Genomic DNA, 20,296 nt, shown 5'->3' with positions numbered 1-20,296 from the left:
TTGACAAGCTGTTCATGTCAGTTTTCTGGTTTTAGAACTTAGTCAGGGTAGACGCCATATAAAATTGTATGTGGATGAAAACAAGGCAGTGAGGGATAGACTTACAGTCTTTACCATGGTATGCACTGTATACATTTCTAGATTACATGTATTTTTCAAAACTCACAACTTTCATACTGTTTTATAGAGTTTTTAGCTACTGAAAAGTATTTTGGAAGGGTGTTTCGTCAGCTTAACAATCAGTATGTTGTTCAAAAAAATCTGTACAATCCATTGAACATACTGTACTTCTATCCCTCACAGCCATGTTTTCATTCCTGTCGAAAAGTAAATATAGTGCTACCCTGATTAAGGTCGATGTTTTAAACCTCACACAACTGTCAACAGTTAAAATGTTAATTTCCATTTAAATACCTTACAGAAATTATAAATATTACTACTAAATATTACATTTTTATTTTATTTATTTATTAAACCAGGCAAGTCAGTTGAGAACAAGTTCTCATTTACAATGACGACCTGGCCAAGAGGCAGCATAAATAGCGGGTGCAATACAATAATAACATAAGAATACAAATAACACAACAATAAACAATAACATATAAAGCAAAACAGATAACTAAAAACAAGTACAGTGATCTTGTACTATTGAATAAATTAAGTTCTTAAAGGGGGAGAGTGAGATAAATTAGAAATTTCTTACATATTGTATACATACATACATACAATATGTAATAAATATTAGGCAAATGTATTATAATTAATCATTATTATTATTAATTAATAACAAACCATTAAAATGTACATTTTCTTTTTTTTAATTTTCTTTCGCACACACCATTTTGATGAAAACATGACTCATTGATGTAATTTAATCAGTCTCCTATTTTATTACATAAGATACTTCTGCTTGGAAGCTTTCATAAACATTTAGTTAATATGTTTACGTTTAGGTACGTTTCAACAAGTGTGTAATGTTTAGGCTAAATATTTAATAGAAATAAAATACTACATATCTATCCATCCCCACAACTAGCTTTTAACTTGCACACATTTGGTGCAACTGGCCCTTGGTAACCTAGCACAAAGCAAAAATCTAAGTATACAAATTTTGTGGAGGCATATTTTCAGAGAAATAACGGCAAACATAAATATAAAATACTTCTTCCTGAAATTCACTTTCCCCCCATTACTAATCTGTCTACCATGTGTCTTCAGTAGACTAAAAGAGATGGTGATGTTATTACCTCTCTTTATTATTGTCTGAAGATTCATATTCCAGAAACACGATCTTCCGTGGGTAGTGACCACACACCTCCCCATTGGTGTTGTGGATAATGCTGTACTTGTAGTCCCGGTCAAACAGCTCCAGATAGCGCTTCTCTATTCTCTCTATCTGAAAATACATATAAAATACATAAAGCTTAGTCAAAGCGGAATTAAAGGTGCAGTGTGTAGTATTTATGAGGATCTATTGACAGAAATGCAATATAAAATACATAACTATGTTTTCAGTGGTGTAACTCACATAATGAACCGTTGTGTTTTTATTAACTTAGAATGAGCTATTTTTATCTACATACACCGCGGGTCCCCTTACAGTGAAATCGCCATTTTGCGCCGTCATGTTTCTACAGTAGCCCTAAACGGACAAACTTCTCTACAGTGCACTAGTAACTCTCTGCACTCTGACAACAATATTTTTGTCCTGTGCTACGTGCTTCGAAATGGAGGGGTGAGTGGTGGGTAATTGCAATTCACAACCTCACCACTAGATGCAGCTAAAATTTACACAGTGCACATTTAAAGGGGTCATGAAATGAGAAATCAACTTTCCCTTGAGCTTTTGATAAATCAAAAGGTCATGGTAATATAAGAACATCCTGTAAGTTTCAGAGCTGAAAACTTCCTTGTTAGTCAAAGAAAAGCTTTTATTGACACCAGACCCAGCAAACGCTCAATCTCAGAATGTGCCAGGCTATTATGTCAGAGTGTAGAGAAACACCGCCTCAACAGAAGAAGAAGAACTCCTGATTCTGTAGCCCCGCCCACTGACTTGTGCAACTGACATGGCATAGGCTAGAGCAGCCTTTCTCAAACTTTTTTCAGTCAGGGCACCTTTCAAAAGTGCATAAAATTTCAAGGCACCCCAGTTTAAAATATAATTTAAAAACACTGCATAACCCAAATTTAAATGCAAATGTCCTGTTTATTTAGGCAGGACAGTAATGAACAGAGCATAATACGAACTGTAAATAACAATAATAATAACAACTTTATAGCAACTTTATAGCACCTTTAAAAACACAGGTTTGCAAAGTAATTATATATATATATATTTATCTAAAATTAATTTACAATTTTATTAATCCGCTCATATGTTTAACCCTTTCACACGTAAATTTAAAACATTCTGGCTGACCCTCCAGCGTGAGTTTTTCAAAGCGACCGTTATTAATGTGTCACTTTATGGTTTCCATGGTGACGCGTCATTGCTTGTCACGTGACACACCGCAGCAACAACAGAGCTCAATGAATGATGATCTGCTTTTTCCTTTTTTATTCAAAATATTCACAAATTTGTTAGATATGGCCTGAAATATCTGATATTCCGATTGTCAAATATATACAAGTGGAAGTGTTTTGTCGTTTAAACACCTTTAAAACGATCGCGTTAGTTGAGCTGTATGCACGATGGGCGCCGCCATCGCCGCCGCAGGCGCAGTTCAGAAAATCGGATCTGTTGGATTTACAAGACGTGAATTCATCCACTTCTCCCAAAATACATAAAAGTAAGTGGCAGGTGAGGGAGAAGAATAGAGTAAACTTTAAAGTTACTTACACAATGTGTATCTGATATGAATAAAACTAATTATAATGGAAAGGATTATTATTGCCTCTTCATTTTTCATCATTGTGTATTTTACAAACTCTAAATGTATTGTTTTTTTAGTACGTATACGTATGAAACCTAAAATAAACATTATGTGGCTGAAAACACTGAAAAGTTGTGATATATGACAAGTCTGAGCCAAGCCTGTAGTGCTTCAGTAAGAAATTGAAGCTTTCGGGCCTCGATCGCCCCCCGGTGGCCGGTCCCAGTATAGCTCCTAAACCCCACCTCTCCATGTATTAGAATGGGCGCGAGACACACTAAACAATTTAATTACACTTCAAATAATTGTTTCCTAAAGATGGTTTTTGTCATTTTAGGCAGTTTTTATTACAATAATTTCATTTCAAGTGTTCGTTTTTTAAATAAGTTTAGTTTTAGTGAGTTATTTGATGCTATAAAAACGAGGGGTGTGACGTCATGATTGACAGCTGAGATTGACGGCTTCTCTGAATGAACTTGTCACTGAGGCACTAACGGACTTTTTTCTGGATTTTTGGGAGGAGATTGGAGCTTTAGCTTTAATTTATACACTTCCATAACTGTTTATTTCACACCAACATAATGAATTGTTCTGCATCTGCGAGAGTGTGGGCGGGCTTTTGATAATCGCGCCTCTACTTCCTGTTCTCTACTGCGCAACTCCGGTCCCGAGATCGCTACTGCGCAGACTCGGTCCCAAGATGTCAGCGCCGTGAGCGGGCCTATGAAAGCTTCAACTTTGGTCAGCGGAAGTCAATGAAGTCGCGTCGTCCATATTTTTTTACGGTCTATGGTCTGAGCGCGCCTGTCTCTGGCTCAGTGCAAGCCAACGCGAAAGCACATTTGAATTTACATTTGAATGAACGTGATGCACTGACCGTTCTAATCACATGTGTGAATGTGTGATAGTACGTGCGAAAGGGTTAAAAAGAAGAAGAATGTATTTATGTAAATTCAAATATATTTTATATATGAAATTTCATTTTTTTTTTTTTTTTAGCCTACGTAATTTTTTGGCGGCACCCCTGACACAGTCAGGGGGCACCCCAGTGTGCCGCGGCACCCACTTTGAGAAAGGCTGGGCTAGAGCCATAGAAAATGAGAGTTGCGACACTCTTTGATCTCGCAGCCACGTGGTAACGTGGTTCATGGAGCTCTCAATAGTTCCAAACAACTCCGCGCTGTCAATCTGTTTGAATAGGATTAAGCAGGACAGACAGCAGTTTCACTATATTTGCAGCAATTTCTGGTAAATATTAACACAATATGTGCATCGACTTCGACTAGGCTTTACAGTAGCATTTTATTCTGGGGAGAGATGAAGAGATTTTTTATTTATTTTGAGTAGGCATGTGCCGGTATCAAATTTTCATGTTGCGATTAATTGCTGAAGCTTTTATCACGGTATACGGTATTATCACGATATTTAAAAAAAAGTTGCAAAAAAAGTGTTGTCATACTATAACAGGTTTAAAAACTTTCTTATATCAAAAGAACCAAACATTTAAATACAATAAAGCAATACACAAAAATGTATAAAGTAAACAAATATTTGAAACAGATTAAAGTGCTAAAGAATTATAAAGAACAATAGGTAACACTTTACAATAATGTCTCGCCAGTTAAAGCATTAACATTAACAAAGAGCAAATAGCTACATTTTTACAGAAGTTATTCTTCTTTGATAATGTTAGTTTAAAAAAGCAACTGTTAGTGTAAGCTCAGGTCCATTAAATAATACAGTTACAACTTTTGATTTTAATAATGTGTTATTAAATGCTGAAAAGTACATTTAACTAGATTAAGATGAATACATGCTTTAGAAGTATTTTTCATTGTCAGTTTGTTAATGAGGTTGGTCTTTAATGAGCCGAAGAGAGCGCACGTCACGCCTCTCTTCATCAGTCTGCACTGGCTGCCAATAGCTGCTCGCATCAAATTCAAGGCACTGGTGCTCGCCTTCAAAGCAACCACTGGCTCTGCACCAATATACCTAAACTCGCTCGTTCAGACCTACACACCCTCCAGGAACTTACGTTCTGCTAGTGAACGACGCCTTGTGGTGCCATACCAGAGAGGCATGAAATCGCTCTCACGGAGCTTTTCCTGGGCTGTTCCCACCTGGTGGAATGACCTGCCTATCTCAATTCGTGCGGCCGAGTCTGTAGCCATTTTCAAAAAACACCTAAAGACACATCTCTTCCAGCAGCACCTGACCAATCAAGAATAGCACTTATCATTCTATTCATTTTCTGTCTGTCTAATTTATTTAAAAATAAATAAAAAATAAAAATAAATAAAAAAAAAACTGTCCTGTGTGTTCTGAGCTAGATTAACTGAGACTTGCTACAGCACTTGCATACTGTTGCCCTTGAATGTTCTAGTTGCTTCTTTTGCTCTCATTTGTAAGTCGCTTTGGATAAAAGCGTCTGCTAAATGACTAAATGTAAATGTAAATGTAATGAATGAACTAATGTTAAATAATGGAGCCATATTGTAAAGTGTGTGATTGAACAACAGTCAGAACATATTCAAACAATATCTAGGGCATGTAATTTAAAACTTTTAAAAAAAAATTAAGTTTGAAAATGACTTTAAGTATTAGGTTATGTGATGACGAGCACCGGATTGTGGTTACTGGGGAAACGGCTGTTTTTCTGCTGTTCCATCAGCGCCCTCTGCTGTCTGAAAGTGAATGTGCACTTCAGTGCATCTTCCGCCATGTGCTCGGCTCATGAACGGTCTGTTTACATCAGTGCGTTCCTCTTTCACACGTTCATTTTAAACGGTTGATGGGTAAAGTATTCGTAAAATACATTCTAAAAATCTGAATAATTCGTAATAAATAATTATTCACAGTATTTTGAAGTGCCCACGATAACAATATTGTGCATGTTCATTATTGCTGTATATCGTATTACCGTTTACCAGCACATGTCTAATTTTGAGTGATCTGGTTATTTTATGTGGGTGATGTGAGTGCATGCTTTTACAGCGTTGAGTGTTGTAGCCTATCACAGGCCTTTCTGTTGAAAATAATGACCAGTCATTTGTTTAATCCACTAGGAATGAGAATCCATATTGATTAAAACAAGTTTTATATAGTCTCAAAACGCTGAATGAATGCAAGTTTACGTTTTACACAAATCTTCCCATTATCTACAAATCCTCTCATCGTAACAAACAAAGCACAGAGACGATTAAAATAAAGATTTATTGTGAAGTTTAGTCCAAAGTTTTTATTTTTCATGAGACTTTGTGATTTTCCCTACAATTAGCCTATATATTTAACACTTAAGTACAAATAAATTAACAAAAATAGATATTTTAATGTTATAATAGTGATTTGATGATCTACAAAAAATTCATTCAAAAAAAGAGAAAAAATGGTTAATGAGACAATAATTGTTCCTCTTCTGCCATCTACTGGTTAGTGGTAATTTCTTTTATAATTTAAATGTTGTTAATGTCCGAATGTTATTTTATGTCTCACATAAGCATACACAACAGGTGAATATAAATGAATGATTCTAGCATATACAGAATTTCACCCAAGAAAGAAGTTTTAAATAGTGTTTAAAAAAAATAGGGCAACAAATTTAATTCAACTCTTTTCATCCAGGCGTTATTCATATTCAATATTCATAGGCGTTATACGTTATTCCTTGAATGGGCTGACTTCATAGAAACGCATTCGACAGAAAGATCTCAGAGAGACTAAAAACTTTGAAATACAACCGATAGCATCAGGATATAGCAGCTGTTGCAGTGCTGCTCACGTTATCTAACAGCAGTTAGAGTCTAACGATCTATTATAACAAATAAACATTAACTATAACGCGCTTCATAAAATACCACTTCTATTAATATTCCTGAGAGGTCAACTAATGCCATAAAATCTAATTTCATCAATTTGCCAGCGAGTGTGCTTGAGATACACTGAAATTAATGGGGTTCAATGCTGGAACTATTGGTTGTTTGAAACTATTGGTCGATCCATGACACGCTTTACTTCCGCATTCCCAGTTGTCGTAACTGTGTTTTTCAATGGTTCTGGCATAGAATTTCTAAGCAATAAACATACCACAAAAGCTTCATTCGGTTTCCAATATTATGAATGCATGGATGAACTTTATTTTTAATGAATATCCAGCTCACGTGGGGAAGACATTGCGCGTCTGTTCCTTCATTTAACCACGGATTCGTTTGTAAACAAGAGACTGGATTTGCAGACAGGATGAGATTACATGAATAAATAAAGCAACACACTAATGCGAGTAAAAAAATTATTTCTTAATGAGCAAATCTTAATGAGCTCCAATCCAAACCTAGCCGTGGGCGTTTACTTCCAAGTCTTCAGTGCGGCAAAATCAAAGCGTTCTTTGAGAGAGCCTCAAAACCAGGGTAGAAAATAGCCTATTACTTATTCATTATGATGTTTTTGAATGTAAAAACCACGCAAACGTCATAAGTTGACCTCAGACAACAATATTATTATTATAGTATTATGCATCACAAGCTTCATCAAATCAGGCAATTACATTCCAAATATATGCAAAGCTTCCACAGATATTATATATATATATATATATATATATATATATATATATATATGGGTACAAAGTGGACCAATCAAAGTTGTTGTGGTCCATGAAACAACATATAATTACATTTTTGAAGAGGAACACATCAGGCTACCGAGAAGTAGCTATAAGTATTTTGGATTGTTAATTACTGTGGGTTTTGTTAGTTACTGTTGTTTTTTACTAGTGGGTTATGACATGTCAGAACATCTGCATCCTCTCTTCATCACATCCATGTTTTGTTCCTCAATAACATTAGCAAAAAATTGAAGAATTTTTGTCCGCTTAATCTGTCACTATGGAAAGAACAGACCGACTTATGAAACCAGTTTTCCTTTGGAAGTTCCTTACAGTCACATGAGCTGCTTCCAGTTGTCTCAAAACCAAGTGAACTGCAGATAAAAATTACTATCCTGATTACTATAGATTATTATAAATAATAATAACAATTTTATTCGTTTTATTTTATTTTATTTGTTTAACTTTATATTAAACAAAATCTCAAAGTGCTACAGTTTATTATTATTATTATGTTGTATATCCTTATAACATTAATAAATTATAAGTAATAGCATTACATTTATGTTGTGTACATGTTCAGTCATTCATTTTATTTATGTATTCGTTTATGTATTTAGTTGCTTTTAATTCATTTAAAATTAGTATAAAAGTTTTTCAAAATCATATTAAATCAACATGAATACATGGACTACATTTATAAGAATTTGACATGTGGGTTAAATTATTATGTCAGTGACCTAGGGTGAATTCAGATTGATTGTGACACTTTTCCCAGTCTTCTCAATGGCAAAATGTGTGCAAAACAGCCTGAATTTACCCTTTAATAGCTGCAGTGCATTATGGGAAAAAACTAACAGATGTTTGATGTGTTCGGTCTTACCCACGGGGTGACCTCCTTCGCTCTGTACTGGCTCTTAGAGAACTCATAGATCAGATCGGTTATCTCCTCGCTCCTGCTAGCCATCATCATCGAGCACCCGCCGTCACCCGCCTTCTGCTCGATTCGAACCCGCCCTTCCTTATATAGCGCAGCTCCTTGGGGCCGAGAGGATCCTCCAGGCCATCCCTTCAGGACAAGCTTCTTCCTCACCGCCCGCTTTAAGGAGCCGGGGCCGGAGCCGGGGACGCGTCCCGAGTTCAGGGTCCTGGTGAGATGATCCCCCTCCACAGCTCGCTGATCAAAATAGCCCGTTACCGACGGTCCTAACGTTATACGATACGAGAACGACTTCAAGACTTCTTACCGCTATTATTATTTTTCCAATCAGCAAAAATAAAAAGTATTGTCCGTTTATAATGAAACTCCCGCTTTGGTTTGTCTTCTATTTTTCCGAGCCCACATCAGAACACCGCATCCCACAAAATAATCTCAACACCGGCCATTAATCACAGGAAATCCGCACAAGTCTTCAACTTAATTTTGATCTGAAGACAAAACATTCAGTGTTGTTTATAATGCCGAAACTGTCGGATGTATGTAAAAGCATACAAAAGAACGGTTTTGTAACATTGCAATGAAATCTATCCGTGTTAGATATAGCCAAGGAACTTTAACCAGGGCCAGTAGTAAACAGGAAACTGACGTGATCATGTGATCAATACTTCCTGAGAGGTGACGTCAAGCGTCGCTTGGCTAGCTGTCATTTCAGCCAAGGACGTTTGCTCAAAATTTGCGCAAAATCAATCAACAGTTATATATTTAATGATATTATTTTGTTTTTTATATAGGCCTACTGATTATTTTGACATTATTAGAAGAACATATAGTTAATCCTTTTTTCTTTGTTGTTCTGAAAATTTTCTTTGAATTTGGAAATGAATGGGAAATTGGCAAAAATATGAAAATATAGAGTTTTTTTGTGCATACAATCTACAAATCAGCCATGATGCAGAAAAAAAGGACTCAACAGTGAAGGGAAGGGGTGAATCTCTAAAACATCAAGAGTGCAAAACAGACAAAAAAACTCACACACAAAAAAACACACGCACACACAAATGAGCGTGTGCCATTCCAAAAGCTAATTGTGTTTTTGTGAGTGTGTGGGAGTTTTTTTGTCTGTTTTTCATATTTTTGCCAATTTCCTATGAATGGGTAATTTTTGACTCGAAGGTCCTGAGTGTGACTATTTTTTTTCACGACCACTTAGACTTTTCAAATCCTGTCCCCAATTTTTTTGGGTGTTCATATACCAAGTACCAATATAGTCACTAAGTTTCAGACCATTCCGATGAAGCTACGATTTTTTTTTTTTAATTATAAAACGCTTCGGGACCCCAGAGGGTTAAGAGGTTAAAACAGCTTCACAAAGTGATTTCAACAACACACTATTGCTATTTATGTGTTGCAAACATTAAATGATTACGAAAGTATTGGAATAACAGCTAGTTAATTCCTAATAACAGCTAAACACAGATATAAAAACAAACTTTTGATAGTGTTTAATCCATAAGTGAAGTCATTTATTGTGCAAGAGTGCGGAGAGATTGCACAATTAGACAGGACACCGTTTAAGCGCACACACAAAGTATGTGAGCAAGAGGAGAGGCAGTTCATAAGAAACTGCTCTATATTTGAGAGTGCATGTCCAGTTTTGTGCAAGAGCAAAATAAAAAAATTCTCCATGCAAGCAGAGAGATTTGTGATCGTGCATTACATGGCAACAATTGTCATTAAAAGGGGCAGTTGTGGCCTAATGGTTAGAGAGTCAGACTGGTAACCCGAAGGTTGCGGGTTCGATTCTCAAAACCAGCAGAACATAACCCCCTATTGCCCCCCCAAGGGCGGTTCTAGGATTTTCATTTTAGGGGGGCTTAGCCCCCAGTGAGGGTATTTTAGGGTCCAAATTGCGCTATTAACTAGTAGCTTACTAACATGCATATAGGATGGCTGTTTAGTAATACTTATAAAGCTCCCCCGAGAAAATATTTATTTCTCTGATCTACATATGTGCATTTTAAGATGTTCTGAAGGCCAAAAAAATAGATAACAGTAGCTTGAAAACCATGTCATTGGGCAGTAGATTATTTGTCTTTCTTATCTTATCTTATCTCTTTTTCTCTGTTTTTATCTTGTCCAGTCTCTTCCCCTCCTAACGCTGAGCTTTAACTGATATAGTTTTTCCATTTTCGTCAGAGAAGAAAGTAAATATGGTTTACATATTAACATACTGATATTTATATGTTTTATGAATACTTTTCTTAGACACGTTAATTTACTGTTTATTAAAGTTTTAAGTTTATTAAATTAATTCACAAAATAAACACATTCATTACTAATATGCCCAATACAGGCTGAAATAGCTGAGCTTTTTTATTTATTTACTGAAGGCTACAAATGGAATAATATTAATTTACAATATGTACCATTAATTATTAATCGTATGCCTAATCTGAAGAAAAAGGTTTTGTTAATATTTCCTGTTTGTTAATTACATTATGAATCACATTGGCCTATTTTCAATTCAAATTGGCGAAATTAGACAAAAGTGTAGGCTATTCATTTGCCTGAATATTTTTGTCTTTGTTTAACATTTATAACTTAAAGAAGCAGAGTCTTAGCTTACATTTCTCTCACTTGACGTGAAATTCGACTAAAATTTGCGTTTAGCCTCGGCAGATTCTGTGTGAACATAAAGCCCGCCTACTCTGATTTGATTGGTTTTCTTGAATATTTTGACATTGACGAGCGATGACAGACCAATGAGGCTCAGATGAACGCACACACCTCTGCTTCTGACGCGCGCTCTGCTCAACGCCGCTGCAGATTGAAGAACATCTAGACTAAAAGACGGGACTAAGCCGAAGCCTCCAGCCAGTTTCATATGCTTTAAAGGTTAATCACACATTTTTTAGGGGGGGGGGCTGGGCTGAAGCCCCCCTAAAAAGGGTCTAGAACCGCCCCTGTGCCCCCCTAAAGGTTAGTCTGAAACCTTAGCTGGAAAAAGTGTAACTTTTTATTAGGTTATTCCTAAAGATTCGGCTATGTCAGGAAGGAGACCAGAGGCTGTTCCCTTTCGAATGGGAACTCACACTGCGTCCTAGGACAATTTGGGGAACACCTCCAGCTTGACCGGTGTCTAAAGCACATGTCTAACCATGGCAAACATAACATTGACCAGAGACAGCATATGACATCCCTACCAGTGCCACCAGAGTGTACTGGCGCCTGCAGTACATGTCAACTATTTATTTTGTCTTCAGGATCCATTTGTTTATGTACATGTGAAGATGATCGCTCAGCCAAGAAGTAGTATGAAGTAGGTCTCATGGGAACTTAATGCGCTCATTGTGAGGTGCTCTTTGTGATGCATTTGCAAGACTGACTAACAGGTCAGAAGCTTTTACTTCTTTGTTCTCACTTGAGGGATAGTATGAGCGCGTTCAGCTCTCGAGGGAGTCGAAGGCACTCACAGTGATGTGTTTGTGACCGTTCTGATCGTGATTCTTGATTAGTAAAAGAGTCTGGTGTTTGAGTGGAGCACGTTCAGCTCTCAAGGGAGTTGAACTTGCTCTTTATAATGTGGTTACTGTGATAAACTCCCTTGTTGTTTATTCTCTCTCAAGGGATGAGAATAAAGCACCTACACCCCACGGTTCGTGTTCCGTGGCCGCCATAGCGGCAAGAAGGTTCGATCACAGAGGTGGTGGGCGGAGCAAAGGGAGAATCTTATGCGATTTCTTTCCCTTTCCGGTCTGCTATTACTAATGTGTCCTAATTCTGTGGAATCATATGCAGAGAGAGTGCAAGCATGTGTTATTTTTGCCCCCTCTGCTGGCCTGCACAATAGCAGTGCTCGGTGGTGGCGATCTCTGGAACCCATCAGGAAGCATTTTTTTGCCCTAGTTTGCGAAACCTTTGTAATTGTAGGCACCTTTGTGAGTGTTGGAGTCTAGAGAGCCCGTTATTGACTGTTTGACTGAAGAGCATAACCCTCCACCCGCCCCTTATACTTTCTTGTGATCTGCTGACCAAAAAAGGCTCAGAGCTCTTCTGGCCTCTAGATTCCAACAGGAAGTAGTCTGTTTGCCTTGGGCGAACCCCTCCTGTTGTATGGCACCTCTGAGAGTGCTGGAGTCCAGAGACCAAATCATATTACATGTTTTACAATGGTTGAAGTTAGCCTTAGCTGTTAGCTCCCATTGGTAATTTAGGATGAGCATGGAGTAGCACCTTCTCGGGCATGGTCTGCAGGCACGGTGATGTGCTCCCTGTAATGAGTCATTCTGACTTCAGCATCATTCCGTTATAGACAGTGACATTGAGTGGTATGGCTCTCTGTGAGCCTCCTTGGGGGAACTGTCTTTAAGGTGCAGTGTTGTTAGGCCTCTTCTTGTCCTAGAGATTTGTCCTGCTGAGGCCTCCACTCCCCAGAGCTCCTCTTGGATAGCAGTAGCAAGCTCTTTTTTTTAGCCTCCCTGGTTAACTGTCTTCAGGGTGGGCATTGCTAGGTCTCCTCACGCTTTAAGGCCCTTTCACACCGGACGCGTAACGAAAAAGCGAAGCGGAAAAACTAATATTTCGTGTGCGAATAGTTCACGTCAAAACCATTCACATCAGCCGCGACGCGAGTTTGCGACGTCTGTGACGTTTCAGAGCTCCAACATTCCAAAACATTCTCGGCGACAGCTGAGAAAACATGGACTCTTCATCATCCAGTGAAGACGAGCTTTTCATTTTATTTAAAAGACAGAGAAGAAGGTTTTGGGTGCAACCAGTCTTAAAGAACAGAGAGTCTGAAGGGGAGTATCATGCTAATCTTCTACAGGAGCTAAAACTTTATCATGGCCGGTTCCGCACTTACTTCAAATGTCCGTGGGACAATTTGTGGCGCTCGAGAGAGACAGTAGCACCGCATCTGACGAGACAAACACACACTTCAGGAACCAATCGATCCGGAGCAGCTGTTTCCAGTTGTGTTTCCAGTTGAGTCACAATGTAAACATTTAAGTGCCACAGTCGTACTGATGGAAACACATTCACTTTCCATAGTCGCGGACACAATTAGGTTAGAAAAAAATCAACGTGTTTTAACTCAAAAGGTTATGTTATTGTTGTCTGTAGCCTACAGTAGGCTGTAATCTCATGAGAAATGTGATACCTGGCAAAGGTTAATGTTGATTGAATAGCTAATGACATCAACTGGACATTTAGTGACCCTTGTTTCCTTGTATGTGATTGGTTTAAACCTTTTCTGTCGCTGCGAGTGTTAAAAAAAATCGACATCGAAACGAAAAAAATAAACATAATTTTTTCGCCACACTAATCCGCGTTCGGTGTGGAAGCACTCATTACACAAACAGCTGATCAAAAAATAAAACCATCGCGCGAATTACTTGTGCGTCAAAATCGCGTCCAGTGTGAAAGGACCTTAAGAGAGTCGTCCTGCAGAGGCCTGCGCCCCCAGAGTTCTGCCTGTATGGCAAATCGAGTTGCCAGGCTCTTTTGTGGGCCCTTCCGTTGTAAGCAGTCCTTAGTGTAGAACATAGTTAGTCCTTCTCTCGCTTTAGAGAGTCATCTTGCTGAGGCCTCCGTACTTAGAGCTCGGTTTGGGTGGTCACGTTGTATGGCTCTCTGTGAGCCTCCTTGGCGGAACCACCCTTAGGAAAACATTGTTAGGTTTCCTCTCAGTTTAGAGAGTCGTCATGCTGATCGCTCTGCTTGGATAGCAGTATCGAGTTGTCAGGCTTTTTTGAGCCTCCTTGGTAAGCAGTCCTTAGTGTAGAACATAGTTAGTCATTTTAGAGAGTCATCTTGCTATGCCCTCCATTTATAGAGGTCCCCTCAGATTCTATATTAGGTTGTTGGCTCTCTGTGAACCTCCTTGATTATATTTTTATAGAGTGTTGCTAGGTCTCCTCTTGTTTTGTTTTCCTGAGACCTCCACTCGTCAGGAGTATAGTGTCCCCTGAAATGACAGGCAGGATATTTCTTATCATTGGCCATATTCCCTTATACCAGGCCCTGAGCACTGCCCGCGGGGTATGTAGTCAGGGTTTCTGACCCTAGAGAATAGAGTCATGACCATCTAGGATGGAGAATTGTGACTCCGGACCTAGCTCCGTGGAGTCTTTGACTTTATGTCAGCAGCATTCATTTATTCAGCATTGTGGAGTAGGTATTTATTCCCCAAAGCGTCCTAGGATGCAGTGCAAATGTAAATATGGTTCCCTGAGAAGGGGAACAAGACACTGCTTCTCACTGCCATGCTTCGGGTATGCCTGCCCACAACTCCTTCAGACTCTTTTATACTCTGGTCCAGGGGCATAGTTTGCAGGGGGAAGAGGGGGAGGTAACCCCCCCAAAAACCAAAACAAGCAAGTACAACGACCCCCAACCCCCCATTCTATGGAGAATTTACCAGTTTAAAACGCTATGGAGAAAGTCGAACTTGACCTAGAACAGCCACATGTACTAAAAAGACTACACATTTATAAAAGGTAATCTGTTAAGGAAATAGGTTTTTCACTAAATATTTATATTAAAACAGTGGCGTGTTGTAGCTATAGTTTCTAAACGTGTATGTTGCTATTTTTCATTACAAATGCTATATAAAAAACTTCTCGAGTCTGGACGAGAAAACGGAGCACGGTTTAGTACACCTGTGCGAGGACCTAATGACGGTGAGCTCAATCAGCGGATTCAGTGGAATGCTGTGCCACTTCAGTGAGCCGGAGCTAGGAAGAGGACGACTCAGATTTCTTTTACACCTGCTCCCTCGGCTGAAGGTTCGTGGATATTTCAACGGCTCCGGAAAAATCGGAGGAAATCTCTGTCACCATCACAACCAGTTTTCCCCACTTGCAATCTCTCTGTGAGTAGATGTTTGAATTTAACACCACCTTCAAATTCGTTTTCGTCGATCATTCACTCTACTACTGTGTCCAGAGATATTGTTGTTATTGTTATTGGAGTTGTTATTGCCTGTTTTATGGATTATGATTCTAGATTGCCCTAATAAAGCTGCATTTGAATCTTCGTGACACATACACTATGCTTTTTTCTGTGAAATCTGTCAACTCTGACTGCTAAAATCTGCAGACTGACCCTGACTTTCTAAAACAATTGTCACCTCCTAAAGCAATGGGCAGAGCCACAAGCACTACCTACCTTGCTGTCCTGGTTTGAGAGGGACCCTAAATGGTCGATGTTGCCAAACAGCTCAATCCCTCTCAGAAAGGAGATTTCCCACAGATGGTGCAAGAGGTTCAATGACATCTTGGTGACCCATTTGCAGCCACATGTTACCGTTCGTAACATCAGAATTCCCAGAGATGAGCAGTATTTCAGTTAAATATATTAGGGGTTCAGATGCAAAAGCTGCTAATTGCCAATGATATTGAGGGAATGATATCCAAATATAATATACGTTCATCAAATACTTTCGTTTCAAATCCGCTAAGTCCCAGCATCAGCCCATTCAGAAATACCGGTTTGTTGGCAGAAACCACTAAACACCACTTCAGAAGACGCAAATCGAATCATTTGATTTCAAGATGAATCACGGTGTGCATTTTAGCTGGCTTTCATATGCCGCGCTGCAATATTTTATCATGTTTTGTTAATCGTTACAGTGGCAATGACAGCAAGTAAGTAAACACAACAGTGTTCCTTGTGCTGCTGTAAAACTCTGACAGAAACGAAAACGTCACTTCCAACACAGGTCCCCCTACTGTGTGGATCAGTTTCTTCATTGTTACATTTTGAATTCTGCTTTCATAATTTACAATGTTTCCAGTTGCCTATTTAGTGATTTTGCAACTGTTTAAAGGTCCCATGGCATGGAATTTTCATTTTATGAGGTTTTTCAACATAAATATGAGTTCTCCTAGCCTGAATATTGTCCCCAAGTGGCAAGAAATTTCGATCAGTGTAAATCGAGTTCTGAGTGTCTTTCTCTGCCTTTGAGAAAATGACAGCCCAGACGAGCTGATCTTGAATTTTCATGTTATGACGTCATAACAGGAATGGTTACCTCCCTTTCCTCCACCCAGAGAATTTGGCATGCCCATGCGAGCGCCATATTTGTTTGTCCTCGAGAGATCATGGCTTGTGAACGAGTGAATGCTGGCAGTTTCTCGGTGTTTGGATGTACAAATGAAAACAAGTCTTTTTTTTCAGTTCCTTCTGATCTGTTATCAGTTATTTCAGTGTAGCTAATTATTCAAGTTCACACAGAACTTTATTATTCGTGCACACGCTGCGGCTTCTCTCTCTCCCGACATAACGGTGTTTTCGTGTTTTCTATCTTGTGAGTCAATGTTTTTGTACGTCCTCGTCGCGTCTATCTGTTCTTAAATGTGCATACAGTCGTGAGTTTCTGCTCAACATCGGCAGAGCCACATCTTTAGAGATAAACCTCACGCACGCCGAAGCTCGGGCTGCACTGACCGGTCGGCCTTCAACATCACCGAGCCCCACTACTGCATCTCGCCCATCTCGCCCTGCATCTAGCGGAGGCGGCATACACAGCGCTAGATTAAGCAGAAGGGGGGTAAGCGTGAGCGTATCCGGGCTAGGCTAGCCAGCTATCCCCACAATAAACTGGATTACATTCGATTACTGTGCTGTTGTCTTTGTTTGTGCTGTGTACTCAATGTGCGTCACTGACGCTTTTCATATGATAGGAAAATATCTCAAAATAATACTATAATCAACACTTACTCGTAACTCGTTCATCTCAACAGCTGTAATGGTACATTGCATATGTTACAAAGTTGGTAATAATGATGAAGACGGACTCGGCGTGACTGGGACTCGTGTTTATTCAGAACTCTCAGATACAAACAAAATAAACTTGCAATGACAGCGCTCTCACAACTCAGTAGTTTCAATATAACTTTGTTAGCAGTCGCTCCGTCTCTGCTAGTGATGTCCGGTTACTCGAAAGAATCGTTCTTTTGAACCACTCTTTTTAGTGAACCGGTCAAACCAGTTCACCAAATCAGACTGAATCGTTCTAAAGTTACTAACTTTCTGACATGAGTGACAGTCCCTCCGACTAGAAATAAACTAATAACCTGAAGTGTATGCTAGTAACTACAACAGTTCACTGAACTGAGACATGCTGAGAGAACAGATGAGAAGTGAACTCAGGTCCATCCGTCTCTCTGGCATGCTCGTGCCTCGTAGACCTCGTTAAATCACGCCCCCTCCGCTACAAGATCTGATACTCATTTCAAATGCAAAGATGTCAGCCAATCACAACAGTGGGCGTTTTTACTGAAGTCTCACAGCAGACAAGCTCCTTGAAACAGGACATTCAGCCAGAGGGCAAACATCAGTATAGAAAAAATGCCTTTTATTTCTAAATTATGACATTTTATGATGTAAAAATCATACTAACACATAAGTACACCTCAGAATACATTATAAAATAAAATACAAAATACATACCATAGGACCTTTAATGTCTTGTTGTCCAAAGAGGTGGACTTAGAGGTTTTTGCAACAAAAAAAAGCACACATGGACTTAGCTGGTTTTGCAGAAAAAGACATTTAATTTTGTTAAATACCAATGAATTGACTAAAGTTACATTTTTGAAACTAAGGCATTTGTAGCGAGTTAGCTCAAAGGGAAAATATTAATAATTATTCATAACTCATGATTTTTCATTATGATTTATTATGGATTTGAATCAGTTAATGAGATTAACTTGATGTAGCTACATTAACATTACAATCAATCAATTAGTTCATCCTGTGAACATAAGTATTGATTATTAATTAATTCTGAGAGAAGGGTATTTTTCATGGCCACAGAAAAATTATTCTTCCTTAGCATTTACAGCGCTAAGAAAATCGAGAACGGACAACGGAAAGTAAGCTATGAAAAAGAGTCATCAACCATGAAAAAATCATTTTGTTATCTTCAAAGCTCCTTTGTTAACAAAGGGGTTCACAACTTTAGCTAAAAAACGATTTAGTATATAGTACGTTACTTGCATTTGCCTGAGCAGGAGAAAGTCTTGATAGTTCAGTCCGATGGTGTTGAAGTTGCAATCAATTTCTTCTGCGTTGACTGAAGAAGATATGAACTTGCATGGTTAGTTAGTTTAGTTTGACTCCGTCATGGTCGAGGAAGCTGTACATGGCTTGAGGTGTTGGACCGGCCGGCCCACGACCGTGTGGTCAGAGCGGGTTTCTGGTACCACACACACACAGTGGAAAATTCCTCTGTTGGAGATTTTATGGCCCTTTGTTTCATTTGCATCATGTGCAGCTGGATTGGTTGCCGATGAAGAAACTATTAAAAATTATTGTAATACTAATATTTTGCGTAGCTATCGACACATCATATACACAAGCATTTAAATTTTCAACTAAATATCCAAATAAATTGTATTACTAAACTAAATTAAATACATAAATACAACTAAATTACTGATCTCCCCACATTGTCACTGTATGATAATTGAAATGAGCTAGATGACATCACCGTTTTCACCAGAGCGGCTGTACAGCCGAATCAAATTCTGTTGCATTATTTTCCTGTTTAACACTGTGAAGCTGCTTTGAAACAATCTGCATTGTAAAAAGTGCTACATACTGTAAATAAAGTTGACTTGACTTGACTTGACTCATCCTATTGGGTTCAGCATGCTAGTTGTGAACTGTTTTCCTTATGACAAGGAAAGAAGCTGCTGGTGCTCAGTGCAGCAGTGCAGTGCTCTGTGCAGGTAAAGTATGTAGTATAATATACCATCAGATATACTGAATGTCATTTTATGACAGAAGAATAGAGCAATTAGCAAGCTGTTCCCATTCCCATTCACACTTCTAATACAGAATTTGTGCAAATAAACCCAGTCTTCTTCCAAATTAAAAGCTCTTGATTAAATTATTACTTTTGAGCCATGGTTTGTAGACATGTTGTCAAAATAACAATATACTGTATGTGGGACATTGACACAAAAAATAGGCTTCATGTGGTAACATCTACCTTAATTGGTAGCACTTTAGAATACTTCCGTCAATAATGAATAAGGAACAAATGAGTAATGCATTATTACCATTATAGAAGTAGTAACTACTATTACCTAACAAGAAACTCTGGTTAACTAATTAGTGTCAGTCCTCTGGGAGGTGTGAAAAAATAGTAGTTATTGATTAACTAATAGTGAACTACCACATTAACTGAGCACTGAGCAAATCGGAGTTTCTTGTTAGTTACTAGTAGTTACTAGAATAATAATAGTGCATTACGCATTTGTTCCTAGTTATTCATTAATGACGCAACTTGCATAACAGTATTCTAAAGTGTTACCCATTATTCTATTCAAATAAAAAAATTTATTTAACATTTCTGAATCAACCTTACTATAGTATTAGGTTACACCTACAAAGCTAAATGTATAAGATCAGGTGGAAATAGCCCTTTAATGTAACAACAGGCTACCCCTTTTTACAGTGTTGTAGGTAGTCCTTTAATGTAACAATTTACCTTAATATTACAATTTACAGGTACCTTTCTTTATTTTATTCTGTATGAATAATATGTTGAGCAAAGAAAAAAGACAATATTAGAATTCCATAAGTGATAAATTCATTGTTTATGGTTAAACTATAGAGATTATAAATTGGTAAGTTTTTTTTTTGGATGAAGCATGCACTAATGAAATTATGCATAATAATTATAGTTTTTGCTATTGATCATTAACATCTGTTCGTGCAATGTCTTGGGGGTTGTGCTAAAATAAAATGAGCCATACAACAGCTCTATACAGTGTCTGTAAACAATTACAGCTACTTTGTATTGACGCGAGTTAAAGGGGCGTCTACTTATTGAAATTTCTGCTATATCCCAAATCGTGTACGCGC

General features: G+C 38.2%; 1 protein-coding gene across 4 annotated transcripts in view; it reads right to left on the bottom strand.

The window, feature by feature from the left end:
• Positions 1-9,070, bottom strand: part of mtmr14 (myotubularin related protein 14) — a 30,592-nt gene extending 21,522 nt beyond the window's left edge. For 3 of the 4 annotated variants that reach the window (XM_079841727.1, XM_079841729.1, XM_079841730.1), the window contains exons 1-2: positions 8,360-9,068; positions 1,248-1,396 (exon numbers count right to left, since the gene is read on the bottom strand). In XM_079841727.1, coding sequence (XP_079697853.1) covers positions 1,248-1,396; positions 8,360-8,449 — 239 coding nt within the window. In that variant the 5' untranslated portion in view covers positions 8,450-9,068. Of the gene's footprint in view, positions 1-1,247; positions 1,397-8,359 lie in introns of all 4 variants that reach the window. The other variant, XM_079841728.1, reaches the window with a different exon arrangement.
• Between the last annotated feature and the right edge of the window lie 11,226 nt (positions 9,071-20,296).

This window comes from Gobio gobio (assembly GCF_949357685.1).
Source record: "Gobio gobio genome assembly, chromosome: 17".
In the NCBI taxonomy this organism is placed as follows: Eukaryota; Metazoa; Chordata; class Actinopteri; order Cypriniformes; family Gobionidae; genus Gobio; species Gobio gobio.
The sequence above is the reverse complement of the archived record's forward strand: the minus strand, read 5'-3'. Positions and strand labels throughout refer to the sequence as shown.